The sequence below is a fragment of the Manis pentadactyla genome, chromosome 2, assembly GCF_030020395.1.
Source record: "Manis pentadactyla isolate mManPen7 chromosome 2, mManPen7.hap1, whole genome shotgun sequence".
Classification (NCBI taxonomy): Eukaryota; Metazoa; Chordata; class Mammalia; order Pholidota; family Manidae; genus Manis; species Manis pentadactyla.
In genome coordinates this window covers 163215500-163230712 of record NC_080020.1, presented here as the reverse complement: position 1 = coordinate 163230712, position 15213 = coordinate 163215500, and the positions used below count along the sequence as shown (strand labels likewise).

Sequence of the window (15213 nt, the reverse complement as noted above, 5' to 3'; positions counted from 1 at the left end):
ATAATACCCTCTAGCTCCATCCATGTTGTTGCAGATGGTAGAATTTGTTTTCTTCTTATGGCTGAATAATATTCCATTGTGTATATGTACCACATCTTATCCATTCATCTACTGATGGACACCTAGGTTGCTTCCATTTCTTGGCTATTGAAAATAGTGCTGCGATAAACATAGGGGTGCATATGTCTTTTTCAAACTGGGCTGCTGCATTCTTAGGGTAAATTCCTAGGAGTGGAATTCCTGGGTCAAATGGTATTTCTATTTTGAGTTTTTTGAGGAACCTCCATACTGCTTTCCACAATGGTTGAACTAATTTACATTCCCACCAGCAGTGTAGGAGGGTTCCCCTTTCTCCACATCCTTGCCAGCATTTGTTGTTGTTTGTCTTTTGGATGTTGGCCATCCTGACTGGTGTGAGGTGATAACTCCATGTAGTTTTAATTTGCATTTCTCTGATGATTAGCGATGTGGAGCATATTTTCATGTGCCTGTTGGCCATCTGAATTTCTTCTTTGGAGAAGTGTCTGTTCAGATCCTGTGCCCATTTTTTAATTGGATTATTTGCTTTTTGTTTGTTGAGGTGAGTCTTTCCTTCTTTTTAAACCCTTTTTATTCATATTGACTAAGTTTTTTAAAAACCAACTATAAAAATAATGAATGCTTGTCAAAAGTCCCAAGAGTATAGAAATATAAGTCTATGACACTTATTTCTCCCTTGTCTCACCTTCCCAGGAGACACCCACCCCTGGCCTCCCGGCTTGGGCTTCTTGGCAACTACATGGTGACCCCACTGACACTGTCATCTCCTCTCTAAATTAGAGCTCTTACCTAATGTAAGAGAGACCAACACTAGCTGGTTTAGGCTGAAAAATAATTTCTCAAAAATATTTTGAATGCTGGCGAGGATGCAGAGAAAGGGGAACCGTCCTACACTGCTGGTGGGAATGTAAGCTAGTTCAACCATTGTGGAAAGCAATATGGAGGTTCCTCAAAAAACTAAAAATAGAAACACCGTTTGACCCGGGAATCCCACTCCTCAGAATTTATCCAAAGAATACAACTTCTCAGATTCAAAAAGACACATGCACCCCTATGTTTATCGCAGCACTTTTTACAATAGCCAAGATATGGAAGCAACCTAAGTGTCCTTCAGTAGATGAATGGATAAAGAAGATGTGGTATATATACACAATGGAATACTATTTGGCCATAAGAAAGAAAGAAATTCTACCAGTTGCAACAACATGGATGGAGCTGGAAGACATTATTCTCAGTGAAATAAGCCAGGTGGAGAAAGACAACTGCCAAATGATTTCCCTCATTTGTGGAGTATAACAATGAAGCAAAACTGAAGGAACAAAATAGCAGCAGACTTGGAGACTCCAAGAATGAACTAGTGGTCACCAAAGGGGAGAGGTGTGGGAGGGTGGATGGGGAGGGAGGGAGAAGGGGATTGAGGGGTATTATGTTTAGTACACATGGTGTGGAGGATCACAGGGTGAACAGTGTAGCACAGAGAAGGCGCATAGTGGATCTATGGCATCTTACTACACTGATGGACAGTGATTGCATTGGGGTATGGGTGGGGGCTTGATAATATGGGTAAATGTAGTAACCACATTGTTTTTTCGTGTGAAACCCTCATAAGAGTGTATATCAATCATACCTTAATAAAAAATGTATATATATTTTGTAGCTCACAGCACCTGCAGTGGGGCCAGAGAACCAGCCAGGAACAATGTCCCAAAGGTCATGGCCAAGCTGACTTCTGGAGGCACCTCTGGGCACAGACACCACCATTTGTCAGCATAGCTGCTCTGGGCCCTGGGTGGTACCATTAGGGTCTCAGCCTCTTCAGCCTCTGGAAAGAGGATACAGCTGTCACCCCCTCCCCACGGTGGATTCCTCTTGGTACCTGCTTCAGATGCAAAGTCTAGCATGGGGGCATCTGACCGGTAGAATATCTGCACTCCAGCTGCAAGGGGAGCTGGGAAGGCTTCATCTGGCTTCTGTGAATGGAAGCAAGATTCAAAAGGGAGCCGACCAGAGAGAAAGGCAGATGTCCCCTTTAGTTCTTGAGGAATCCGGCCACCGCCATCTCAGCAGCAGCTGCTCCGCACAGACACTCTCCCACCTCTGAGACCTCTGGCCACAGCCTGCTTACCTGTCCTCCACTAGGTCCCCAGAGACCAGTCCCCAGCTCCTCACAATGCTTCCCACTTGACTCTTCAGGGATCTCAGCTAGACTTCACCCCTGACTCTGTCTACTGGCAACGATTTCATGGACCACCACACCACTACCTCAGGAAGAGCTGATATTCATTATGCAAGCACTGCCGCTGACCCTTGAACAATGTAGGGGTTAGGGGCACCGCCTCCTCCCCCCTCCCACACACACAGTTGACAACCTGACTATAACTTTTGACATCCCCAAAACTTAACTACTAATAGCCTACAAATGACTGGAAGTCAAACTGATAACAAACAGTCGATTAGCACATATTTTATATGTTACATGTATTATACATTGTATTCTCACAATAAAGGAAGCTAGAGAAAAGAAAGCATTTTTTCAAATTGTTGCAAGTCTCCAAAAAATTTTCCAAATACTTATTGAAAAAATCCATGTGTAAGTGGACCTGCACGGTTCAAACCCATATTGTTCAAAGGTCAACTGTATGTTTCATGTATCATCATTTTATTCAACCCGCTTTATTATTAAGGAATGCCTTATTAATATCCCCATTTACACAAGAGGGAATGAAGCCCAGAGAGACTGAAGGGCTTCCTGGGTTTGCCCTCTCCATCACTCACAGTGGCCACATGGGGGCAGTGTATGTGTGACATTTCTTCTCTGCTGGGGATCCCTGTATTCCCAATGAGCTAAAGGCTGCATTGTGATACTGGAAGTCACATCTTCCCAGACTGTTTCCAGAAGAACAGTGTTTCTCAAACTTGACTGATCGTAAGATTGATCTAGAATGCTTGTTAAAATAATTCAGATTCCCAGTTCTGTCCCCAAACATCCAGTTCTTAAGAGCTCAGTGAATGTCCAGGAATCTAAGACTTGTAACAAGCTCTCCAGCGATTCTTGTGATAATAATGCAAATGGAGGAAACACAGCCCTGGAGAGCTGTTTGTTTCCTTGGGGTAGGTTTAGACTATCCTGGGCCTGTAAATAATGGCCTGTTCTCACTGGAGATCAGTAGCTGAGATCTGGAAAATGTGGAAAATCACTGTGTGTTATGAAAGGAACATAAAACAGGCACTGATGTGCTGACAGAAAAAGGGGCATTGAAACTGTCAAAATGTGAGTTTCCAGCAATTCCACTTCTAGGAATTCATCCTGAGGAAATAGCTATGGTTGTACATCAAGCAATCTCTTGCCAAAGATGGAGAAAGAGGTTGTCCAAATATGCTTGTGTAGTTAGCAAGAAGCCCAGTCCCACAGGGCTGGCTGCCATGAGACAAAGCTGTGAGGCAGGCCTCTTTCCATCCCCTCTCCTTGCTCTGTTCAGGCCGGTGCCCCCACCCAGAGGGCACAGATCCCATCCTCTGGCTAGGGCCCTGCCTGCATTTGCCTATGCAAAGCCCTAGGCTTTTAGAAGGGGGGTGGGGGTGGGGTGGCGAGGCAAGGGCAGTATGGACTAGGAAACAAGCTCAGTTGGGGTTTGCAGTGGGGTGGTATCTACAGCCTCCTGCTGACTTTGACCTGCTGACTCTGGTCCCATAAGTGGTCCCCTTGGTGAGGGAAGTTACCCCCTGCTTTTGGTCCAAATGTGGAACAAAGATAACTGGAGGGAGGTCAGGTAGGAGAACCTGTCCTTCACTCCAGGACCAGATTGTTGTTTTTATTTGTTTTCCCAGTTTTTTGCATGGCACCAAGTGAGTTCACTGAGAAGCCACTTAAGGGCCCCTTGGTCTGCAAGAAGACCAGGAGTTGTCTGCCTTCCTCTGAAGGCTGGGGCCAGCCCACCCATAAGGCTGTCTCCCCAGGGCCCCTAGCCCCAGCACCTCCAAAAATGCAGGCACATGGATTTTATTTCTCCCTTCTGCCAACAGCAGGATGTGACCAAAATAATAAACACAGAAAAGTTACAGTGTCCTAGAAAGGTTTTACAGTCATGATCCTTGTCTGTGTTTCCTCATTCCTGGTTTAAACAAACACCAGGCCCTGAACTTTTTTTTATCCCAACACTTCTCAGAATTCAAAGCTCCAAAATTCACTCAGGTAGCAGAGTAGCTAGAAGTTACAGCCTCCATAATGAAACTCATTACTACTGCTGTGTTTAATTCTATCTCAAGAAAGGAGGGTCAGGATCCAATCCTAGATGAGGTATAGGATGGTTCAGTTTTTAGCACACAGGTTCTGGGTTGGGCAAAACTTGGGTTGAATCCCACCTCCAACACTTATTAATTGCCTGACCTTAGGAAAGTTACTCAGTTTCTGAGTCCCAGGGCTGTGGACTGAATTGTGTTGCCTCCCACCCCCACCGCCTCTAACTCCCAATGTGACTGCATTTGGATACAGTACCTTTAGGGAGGTAATTAAGATTAAATGAGGTCAAAAGGGTAGGATCATGATTCAATAGAACTGGTGTTCTTATAAGAAGAGATCAGAGCTTTCTCTCTCCAGAGATGGCTCTCTCCACGCATGCAGAGGAAAGGCCACATGAGGACACAGCAAGGAGATGACAGCTTGTGAGCTAGAGGCTTCTCACCAGAAACCAACCCTGACAGCACCTTGTTTGACTTCTAAGCCTCCCGAACAATGAGAAAACAAATTTCTGTACTTTAAACCACCCAGCCTGTGGTATTCTGAGATGGCAGCCTGAGCTGGCTGACACACTCAGTTTCCTCATCTGAAAAGCAGGGATAAAACTAGGGCTTGCATCATGATGCTGTTGTGAGGATCCAGCGAGGAAACACACGTGGAATGCCTGTGTCATTTTGCTACAGCGTCTTCAACACCTGGAACAATGCCTGGCAGGTAGTGGATGTTCAGTAAATACCTCCTGAATGAATAAATACATCCATCAAAAAAGGAAGCTGTCACACTAAATACAAGTGCATATTTCTGAGCTTTTCACTAATCTCCCATTTCCTTGATCATGGATCACCAGTCACCAGCAAATGACAGCAGGCATGAAGGGTTTTAGAAAAGTGTCTGCTAAAACAGTCTCCTGTTTTTACTTAGATCTGCCTGTTAATGTCATGCCTTCTGTGAATTGGGAAAGGGCTTGGTCTGGCTGATCCTGAGGCAAGTTTCAGTTTCTGGGAAGAGGAGATATTGATCGGACAGCTGAAGGAAGCCTGAGCCCTTGACCAGCTTGGGGGCCTAGGCATGGAGGGGAGCTTTTGATTCTGTGGGGCAGCAGGGCTGGAGATGGCAGCTATGGGAGGCAATGCAGAGGAGGCTACGGAGAGTTGGGGCTGAGCCCTGGGAGTGGCACGGGGAAGTTGGTCTGGGGTTGGAATCCACAGCAGGCCACCTTCCTGGTGCCTGCAAGATGCAAATGATGAGAACAATGGGGCCTCTGTGCCCAGGCCATTAGTGGCAGAGCCTGAGCTCTAGAGAGGCATAGCTGCTTCACCATAGCCATGGTGAGATGTGGTTCTGGGGCAGCCTATCCTTCCCTGGGGGCCCAAGACTCCAGGCAGGGAGAGGCATCCCAGCGGCTCTGACCACCCCCTTACTCCCCTACCTGACTCTTTCCAGGACAGGCTCAGTGGGAGCAAGCCCCGGTGAGTATATGTGCCCCCGTCTTTTCCTCTGCCCTCCTTTCTGGCCTCCACTCAACACCCCTTTCGAGGGCCCAGCCATCTCTGGAGCTGTGCTGGCTCTGCCTGGGCCCTCCCTGCCTGGTGGGACCATTCAGGAACCTCCACCCCTGTGAGCACTAGGGTCTCCCCACCACCGGCTTCCCTGAGCACCGGCTCATCCAGCTGTGGACACCAGGGCATTAGCTCTGCCCCGACTTCTCTTCCTGCTCCCCTGGCCTAGGTTGCTGTCATACAACTCCATGGGCACCATTCATTTTGTCAGCAATGTCACTGTCCCGGAGCTGGGCAGTACATGACTGACACAAACTCAAGGGCCCCTTGGGCAGAGTTGACTAGAATCTGATTGCAGGTTGGAGCCACCCCTCCCACCCCTCAGATACGTAGGTAAGTGACACAGTGGGCAAGAGGGGTCCCAGCAGAGTGGGGTCCCCTTCAAGTAAGTCTCCCCTGAGTGGTTCTGGATACCTTCCACCATCATAGTCCAGCACTGCTTAGCCAAGTTTTCCACCTTTCTTGGTCAGAAATAGGGGTGCATGGGATGGGGGGTGGGTACAGGTGGAATAGGCAGCTTGCTGGGAGGCCCCTTTGCTTCCAAAATGCCTACGCCCTTGGCCCTGGTGCTGTGATGGAAAGGATCCTCATGAATGGTCCCTTTGAGCTGAAGAAGCACGGAGGCCTACTGTAAAAGTGCAGATGGTTTATTATATTGGGGAGAGAGAATAAGTCATTGTGTTAGAGAGCAGGTGGTGGGCAGGGAGGAGAAGAGGCCAGTCTCATCAGTCTCCTGTCCAGACTCCCCAGCGTGGAAAAAAGATGACCCCCACCCATCTCCTCTTCCTGCCCCTGGGACCTGGAGACACAGGGTAAGTCCAGGTGCTGAGCCTGGGGTGGGGGGCAGCGGCCACCATGGTCCCCACACCTCTTCCATCCTCCCTGCGCTCAGCATCCCTTCCCAGAAGCCCAAGAGGTGGAGGAAGAGGAGGAGGATAATTATGAGCTGCCACCCTGTGAGGCTCTGCCCCTCAGTCTAGCCCCCGCCCACCTTCCTGGCACCGAGGAGGGTTCCTTATACCTGGGTGAGGATGGGGAAGTTGAGGCGGGGAGGTTGGGTGGTCAGGCAGGACAGGAGGGTTCCCACAAGGGAAGAGGGCTCAAGCCTGGCCCCTCTTCCCTCTGTCTGTGCTGGCAGTCGCTGAGGCCTCCGGGCAGGGCAGAGAGAGAGAGAGGGACGCAGGAGAGGAAGGAGGGAGGAGGGAGGGGAAGAGGGGGGGAAGGGCGAGGAGCCTGGAGGGGCAGCGAAACCAAGGTCACAGCGGGAAAGCAGGAGGCGCTCCTACAGGGTCCCGGGGGCCTAGCGCCCCCTCTCTGAGATCCTGGCGCTTTTCAGAGCAGGGTTACGGGTGCCAGGGGAGCCCCGGCCGCCGTGGGCCTCCCGCCCCTCGGGCTCCTCCGCTCGGTCAGATGGGGGCAGGGAAGCTGGCCGCCTCCGGTTGCCATGGAGACGGGGCTGTCGTGAAGCCAGCGAGGGGGAGGGGGGCGCGGAAGGGAGGAGGAAATAGAGGCTAGGTGTGGGGTGCGAGGAAAATGGGAACCTCCGTGGGCAGAAGCCGTCACACAGGGCGCTTGGGTCTTTTCCAGATCACTCTGGCCCCCAGGGCCCGTCCAAGTCGCCACGACCGCGGCCCCAGCCCAGGACGGTGAACAGCCCGCACCCCCATCCAGTCCCTCCTTCCCCACCCGTCCCACCCCAGGCCACCATTTCCCAGTGGGTAAATCTAAGAGGCATCTCATTTGCAAGATTCCCTATGTATGTATTTAAGAGGCCCCTGAAAAATCGGATGCGTCAGAAGATGGAGCCCTGTTAACCCCCCTTTCAGCCCTCCCGGTCAGCACCACCCAGGGCTCACCCTGCACCCCAGCTGGGGAGCAGGGCCCAGTTCGGCCGCCCTGGGGCCTGAGGACCCCTCCCTGCCTAGAGTGAAGAAATCCCTCACTCAGCTGCCAGTCACTGCCAGCTCTCATTCCCAACACGTTCCTCTTTCTGGGTTTTGAAAGCTACCACCTTTTACTGGAATGAAAAGAAAAACACAGATTTACAACAAAGAGCAAGCCACAGAACTGAGGCAACGAGAAGGACCACCTCCTCCCCACATTAACTCCTGCACTGTGGTGTTTTTAAGCTGTGCAGATAGACATAGCCCCATTACACCCCATGCCACATCCTTGCCCTCTGTTGCCTATTCACCCTCAACACTCCACCCTACGCCCTGTTCTCCCTCACCACCCCATTGTGCCCACAGCTGAAGGCGGCACTGAGCCTGCAGGAGGCCATGAAACAGGGACAGTCCCCTGGGAGGCGAGGTAATGGGGATGTCCTACCTCTTTCTGAGGCCCACCCACATCCCTCCCTAAGAAGAGATGAGTGAAGAGAGAAAGGAATTTGTGAAACTTAGGCTGGAAGAGTGGCGAATCCTTGAATGTATCTGAGGGGATCCTCAAAGTCAGCTTAGAAGCCCCAGGAAGAGACCATCCACATTTGCGAGATTCCCTACATATGTGTATTCAAGAGGCCCCTGAAAAAGGGGAATCTGGGTCCCCGCTGGGTAGTGCTGAGCTGCTGTATGTCTGCCTCATGCTTTGTCTGGCTGTTGCGATCCCCCAGCTGTTTCTCACTTCACCTGCCAATCCCCCTAAGACACGCAGTTCAGGAGGGGACTGAAGCCCTGAGACAGGACATGCTTTGCCTGAGGTCACACAGAAGCAGTCCTGACTCCCAGGAACTGTTGCAGTCTCTGGGTCGGATGAGGGCACCCCAGATGAAGAGGTCTGAAGGGCAGCCCACTCTACCTGGACTACCCTCATTATTGAGACCCATCAGCATCTCATCCCCCATCAAAGGGGCCTTTGGGCCACCAGTCTCTGATTCCATTATTGCCACCACTGTCCAGAGACTTTCCCCTATGGTAAGTGCCCCAAGGTCTATGACTCCAGAACCCTGGGACATTGGAATAGGGAGGGACCTCAGCCAGCATGATTTTGTCTGAAAGTGGCCCCAGGAGGAGCTTCTTCCCCCTGCCCAAGGTCAAACAGCTAACCCGAGGCATATTCATTTTTACTCTACTCAGTTGTTGGTTAACCTTCAGGTCCTCGAGGGTGGTTTTGATTTTTGGGAAAGCCCAAAGTCATTTGGAGCCAAGCCTGGCAAATTGGAAGGTCAAGTCAGTCTACACCCCTAGGTTATTAAGTAAGCTGATCAAGGCATGTGGATGGTCTTTTCCTGGGGCTTCTAAGCTGGCTTTGAGGATCCCCTCAGATACATTCAAGGATACTCCACTCTTCCAGCCTAAGCTTCACAAATTCCTTTCTCTCTGCACTCATGACTGATGGTTCTCTTCTTTTCCTTCCAGAGCTGGGTGCCTCAGCCAGAGTGGTGAGTGGCCCTTTAATCCAGAGTCACACTCTAGGGTTCTGGCTCGGGAGTTGGCAGGATAGGGTAGGGGGCCTGGGCAGGCCAGGAGAGGTCCCTGAAACCCAGGGAAAGGGTCCAGAGCAGAATCCCTCTCCATTTGCCACAGGCCTCTGGTGGGGCATAAGCCAGTTGTCCTTCTGAGAGCTGCCCAGGGCTTCTGGGAGGTGGGGGAGGTCTCACCCAGATCTCATTCTGGATACACACGTTCTCTGAGAGCTGGGGACTAAGGGCACCTTTGCAGGGTAAGGTGCTCATGGGATGCCCCTTCCAAGCCAAGGAACAATTTTAATCAGTCAGCTGGCTTTGAGGAATAGGTCCACTTTGTGAGGGGGAAGGGGACTGAGGTGCCCACAATCCCCTGCCCCAAGTGATGGCTCTGTCCTCCCTCCTACCTGTGGGTCAAAACCTTGGTGCCCTCTCTACCCTGCCCCCTCAGGTGACAGGCCCTCCAAAGAAACCTGATGAGGACATCTACCTGGAGTGTGAGCCCAGTCCAGGTGAGCATCTCCCACCACTAAGATTCACCCTGGCTGGAGGTCCCCAGCTGTCTCAGCACGACATACTCTCCTCTTCCCTTGATTCTCTCACCACCCCACCAGACACCCACATGGACACCCACACTTCCAACTTGCGATCTGGGTTGACCCCCAAGGTACCCACAAGGGAAGTGATCTTTTTAAAGCAAAAGCTCTTAGGGGCTTCTCAGCTGCTGCCCTCAGGGCAGTGCTCCCCTGGTCAGAAGCCTCCCAGAAAGCCCAGCTGCAGAGAAGCAGCAGGCCCTACCGCGGCTGCGGCCCCTCCCTGGCCAGCTCAGGTCTCCTTGCCTGGCTCCCAGCTTAGTGCAGCCTGCCCTCTCTGTTTCAGTCCCGGTCTTTACTCAGACTCTGAGCTCCCAAGTCCTGATGCCCCTAGTCCCTCTGCCAAGGACATCAGTGGTGCCCAGGTGAGCACGCCACCAGCTGTGTGTGTGTGGGTGTGTGTTGGGGGGGTTGGGGAGAGAGGGAAGAGGGGAATGGCCACTGCAGGCTTTCCCAGCTCTGACCTTGGGGTCTCTGGGTTCACTGGACTCTTTCTCTTGAAGGAGGTAAAGAACCTGAGCTCTGTTCCCCAATTTGCTCCCCACAGGCCCACCGTAGCCCCCCAGGAAGCTCAGAATGTAAGAGGCTGGAGGTCAGGGGAAAAGTGAGGTGGGTGGGAGGCAGGAGGCTCAGGGTGGGTCTTCAGGCCCAGAGAAGCAGGCCTGCAGGGCCAAGGCTCTTGTAACCAGATCTTCTGTGTCCCAGGGAGCAGAAAATGCCACCTATAAAGGTAAGTACAAGCATCTTCAGCATGAACCTGGGCAGTCTTACCAGGGTCCAGCCCAGCCCCAGCCCTACAGTCCATGCCACCCCCAAGCCTATCTTGTCCCACTTTGCTGAGAGAGTCTCTTCAGCTCTGATTCCCACTGACAGCAGGGGGGACCTCCTTGGATATTTTTCAGAGTCTGCACCAAAGCAGGAAATTCCCAGCCTGTACTTCAAGATCTCCCCTAATTTTGGGGTCCCGTGTGGCCTAGCTGGTGGGTCCCACCAGAGCCCGACACCTGGTGAGGAGGGGGGAACGCTGCTTCAGGCCTATGCACACTCCCTCCCACCTCCCCCACACTGCAGCTGGGCTGAACCCTCTTTTGCCTAATCCTCTCCCAACACCAGCTCTCTAATCTACTTTTTCCAGCCAGAAGGAGATCCTCTTTTTCCTCTGCAGCCCCCACCTGGAGCGCCTCTGCTGCTGAGGTGAGGAGGGGCTGGGGCAGAGGGCTGCCGGGAACCTCTTGGGCTGGTTTCCACATGTCCAGAAACACTGTGCTGGCACTGACACGGACACATCTTTGTCCTCCTTGCACAAGCTCAGTCTGGGGAAGCAGATGTGAACTCAAGTAATAGCAACTGGGTTATTGGCTGCTCCTCATCCCCCTCCAGTGCCCTGGTACATCTCTGAGCATCTCTGTGTGTACACACAGGACAGCAGCCTGCTGGGTCAGCCTTGGTACTCAGGGAACTGTGACCGTCATGCTGTTGAGAGTGCTCTGCTCCGATTCCAAAAGGTGGGCGAGCGCTGACCACCCGGGCCCTTTCTGCTTAGCAGGCAAGGGCAGGTGGGCAAGGGGGCGGGTGGTCAGGGCTGAGGTGGACAGTTTGCAACATGATATTGACAGATGGCATCTTCTCCACAGGATGGGGCCTACACCATACGCCCCAGCTCAGGGCCTCATGCCTCCCAGCCCTTCACCCTGGCAGTGCTTCTCCATGGCCGGGTCTTCAACATTCCCATCCGAAAGCTAGATGGTGGGCGCTGTTATGCCCTGGGCCGGGAGGGCAGGAACCCCAAGGAGGTGGGTGCTACAGGAGGGAGGAGGAAAAAGGGCAAGGAGGGCACAGCAGGCAGCACCCTAGTCAGAAGCACTTTTCCAGGGAGCACCCACATTTTGTGTTTCTCTGGAGTGTGTGGAATGACAGTGGCCAGTGTCCTGAACTCCTTCCAGAGGCCCACCCTGCTCTGGGGGAGGCACCAGTCCTGTGTGGCTCAGTCTGCACAAGCCCAGGTGGGGGCATTTGTACTGGTAATGAGCCCAGCTGGGAGGATGGCAGGGCCCAGGCAGTCCAGACTCCTGCATGTGCCAAGTTCTCAACTGTGCCCCCAGCACTCACTGGGCTACAAACCAGAGACAGTCACCCACCACTCAGCTCTCCATGCTGGAGAATCACGGCAGAGGTATGGCCCCATGGTTATTTCCATCTGGCCCTGGAAATATGAGTCTGGCCAACAACATGTCCATGGATTCAGTCCTGGGAAAAGAGTCCTGGATTTACGCAGCAAAATGGCAAACAGATAGGAAGCTATTTAGGAAAATGTCAACAAGAACCCTCACCAGAGCCCCTCCATTCCCTTGGGAAGTTTCTCCCAGTGTGAGGCTCAGGGAACTCACTGACACTCTTCCTCCCTGTCCAGCTCTTCTCCTCTGTGGCTGCCATGGTCCAGCACTACAGTCAGCACGCCCTACCCCTTGTGGACCGGCAGAGCGGCAACCGGCAGCTCACCTGCCTGCTCTTTCCCACCAAACCCTGAGGTGGAAGCAGATGCAGACATACCTGCCCACTCTGCCCCACAGCTTGCTCCTTGCTCCACCCATGCTGGGCTGTCCCTGGCTCTTATCTCCTAGGTCACCACCCCTGCAGGCCTTCCCCATCCCTGGCCCAGGTCCCTGCAGGCCAGAATAAGAGGCACTGGGAAAAGTTACCCAGAGACAGAAAGGGTCCCTGAGAGTCCCCCACTCCCATGCTCACCCAGAGCCAGGCACTGCCCCTCCCTGCTGCATCTCCACGGCTGGGAAGCAGGGTCAGGTAGGGCCCCTGTTTGGACCCCCAGACATGGCTGTGTCTGCCCTGTTTACTAGGGCCTCCCAAGCTGCTCTGGATGAAGGCCTCCCTGGGGAAGCGAGCCCTCAGCGGGACAGCACGAGCACTGCTTGGTCACAGAGAGAATCCTCTCACATTCTCTTGCAGGCTTACCAAAGGACTGGCATCTGGGAGAGACTTGGCCAACTTGCAATAAATATTTGTTGGAAGAATTTTTGAATCTGCTGAGTAAAGCAGAGGTGGCCTCCATGAAGCTGCAAAGCTCTCAAGTGTCACAGGGCACAGACTGGGTGTCGGATTCATGAAGCAGTGGTGGTCAGGCCAAGGCAGGAAGGGCCAGCCCCATTTCTTCCACTTGATTGGGGTTCTTGACCTTAGATGGTTTGTGCTAAGAATGAGGAAGGCCAGTCCCTAGGGAGTGGAGTTTTGTTTTGTTTTGTTTCTGGGGTCAGGGTGAGGAAGGGGTCGGGGAAGACCCAGTGCTGTCTGCCACCCTATTAAATGATGAGAATACAGTGAAGTACTTGTTCACCACCTATATACTGTACAGTGTTTCCCCAGGGGGAGATGAGCAAAAGCAGAGACAGGCAGACCCCAGGAAACAACTGGGTATTGCAAACGCCGGTCCTGGTACTGAAAGCTATGGGGGGCTCAACGCAGGCCTTCAGAGAAGGCCAGAGGCCATCGAGCAGAGCTGCTTGACCGGGTGTGGCCCGGCCAGCCGGCCGAGACTGCAGGGCCGCGGCATCTCCGAGATGGGCCGGCCACTTGCAGGCGGGCGGGGCCGGGCGGCGCGGGGCTGGGCGGAGGGGCGGGGGCGTCCCCGGGCCCTGACGCAGCGCCCGGAACACCCCGTGCCGGAAGCCCCGTGTGACCGTGACTGCGGGGAAGCCGCGAGCGCAGCGAAACAAAGAGCGGGGCTGCGTCCGCCGGGCGTTCATACCCTCACCGAGGGCCCGGACCCCCTACCCCCGCCGGAGCCATCCGTGCCTCGGGACGGACCCGGGCCTGGCCTGGCAGGGAGGCGCCGGATTCCTCTGAGGCCGGGGCGGAGCGCAGGCCCGGGGGGCGGGTGCCCAGGAACGCCGAAACGCCAGTGCGAGGCTGGGTGGGCGACGTCGGGCCAGGCTGGGGTAGTGACGGTTGTACCCGTCACTGCCGGCTCTGGCAAATTATCCTCTGAATCGTAACTTCTGCAGTAGAGGCGAAGGTAATCATCCCTACGCAATTTAGCTTACGGTTCGGTGGCGTAAGGGAGGAGTTCCGTTTGAAGCAGTGACGACAAGATAGGGCCTGATGGGCAGCACTCAGCTCCTGACTCTCAAGTAAACATGCACCTGAATTCAGGTCAATGAACTGCCACTTTCAAGTCACAGCCCGGATGTAGCTTCTGACCAGGGCACCAGCAAGAGGAGCAGAGTGGGCAGCTGGCGCAGGGCAGGGTGAGGGTGGGCCAAGAGATTAGCAGCTGGAGGCTCTAGGAGAAGTGTTGGGGAGGATAGGACAGCCTCCCTCATGTCTGTTAGCCAGTCCTGGCTCCCTCTGGGCCCTGGCTGGGAGTGGCCTCTGTCTGCTACACTTTCCCCAGCCTGACCCTGGCAGAGCTCAGGCTGAAAAGGTCTGGGCCTCAGGGTACAGTCAGACTCCTGCATCCCCCCCACAAATGATAAATTTACAGCTTTGACTTCTCTTGAGGAGCTCTACCACCCTATGGCTACTAGGGCTCTAGGGCCAGTTTTTATGAATACTGAATTTACCTAGCACCAAAGCTAAGTGACCTGTGTGGGGAGAGGAGGCCACGGTGCAGTTAGTGAGTTAGTGGCCCTATAGGGACTCTATGTTTAGTCCTAGATTCAGGGAGTAATTTTAAGGAACTAGCTTCAATCCTTTCTCTCCTGGGGAAAAAGAGGAGGAGCAGTCCAGGCAGTGAGAAGGGACCCAGATGGCCAAAAAGAGCTTGGTCTAGCGGGTGGCTCAGGCTAGCCAGTGCCGCCTCAGCCCGCCCATCGGTGCTTACATATCCCCTTTCCCAGGAAACAGTTCCAGCTCCCCCAGCCTGGGCTCAGGCACTTAGTACACCCCCTGGCAATTGCCTTTTCACTCCTAGGGAAGGACCAACTACTACTGCCAACTATTACTTACTGGCCTGGAATACAATAGGCGCCAAGTATTTGCTGAAAGAGTCACTGAATAGGTCAAGTCTACTACCCTGGATTCCTCTAAAGCTGGTAACTTTCCTTGATCAGACCGTCCTTTGTAAACCCAGTGCTGTCAATTGACCTTTCTGTGATGACAGGAACATTGCACTGTCCAGTACAGTAGCCACTAGCTACAGGAAGTTATTAAGCATTTGAAATGTGATTTTAGTGTGAATGAGGAACTGATTTTTAACTATAACTTACTTTTTAATTAACTTAAACATAAATAACCACATATGGTTCACAGCTATCCTATTGTTCCAAGTCTCTTGCCTTCCCAGGGCGAGGGGTGGTGGTGAGAGAAATCTGGAAAAGTTGGAGGATCCTTGGTCTGGAGGAGCCTGGGAGGCATCTGTAATGAGTGAGG

General features: G+C 53.0%; 1 protein-coding gene across 4 annotated transcripts; it reads left to right on the top strand.

The window, feature by feature from the left end:
- The first annotated feature begins 5295 nt into the window (after nucleotides 1-5295).
- Nucleotides 5296-13821, top strand: SH2D6 (SH2 domain containing 6). Of its 4 annotated transcripts, none has more exons than XM_057497043.1 (18): nucleotides 5296-5604; nucleotides 5720-5745; nucleotides 6134-6168; nucleotides 6577-6647; nucleotides 6728-6860; nucleotides 7423-7553; nucleotides 8085-8145; nucleotides 9192-9214; nucleotides 9690-9750; nucleotides 10118-10196; nucleotides 10379-10409; nucleotides 10537-10561; nucleotides 10734-10838; nucleotides 10967-11025; nucleotides 11253-11336; nucleotides 11466-11577; nucleotides 12242-12359; nucleotides 12796-13821. In XM_057497043.1, exons 1-18 carry the CDS (start codon nucleotides 5602-5604, stop codon nucleotides 12842-12844), a joined length of 1206 nt encoding a protein of 401 aa, XP_057353026.1. In that variant the 5' UTR covers nucleotides 5296-5601; the 3' UTR covers nucleotides 12845-13821. The 4 variants fall into 4 exon arrangements, 3 of the variants coding, with proteins under 3 accessions (XP_057353026.1, XP_057353028.1, XP_057353027.1); XM_057497044.1 differs by having other exon boundaries at nucleotides 5300-5604; nucleotides 11466-11624; XR_008995788.1 differs by lacking the exon at nucleotides 12796-13821 and having other exon boundaries at nucleotides 10734-10811; nucleotides 10971-11025; nucleotides 11466-11624.
- The last annotated feature ends 1392 nt before the right edge of the window (nucleotides 13822-15213 follow it).

Coding starts and splice junctions, on each gene's coding strand:
- SH2D6 (XM_057497043.1), top strand. Junction 11,337..11,465: donor CTCTGCTCCGATTCCAAAAG/GTGGGCGAGCGC, acceptor TCTTCTCCACAG/GATGGGGCCTACACCATACG. Junction 11,578..12,241: donor TCCCATCCGAAAGCTAGATG/GTGGGCGCTGTT, acceptor CTCCCTGTCCAG/CTCTTCTCCTCTGTGGCTGC.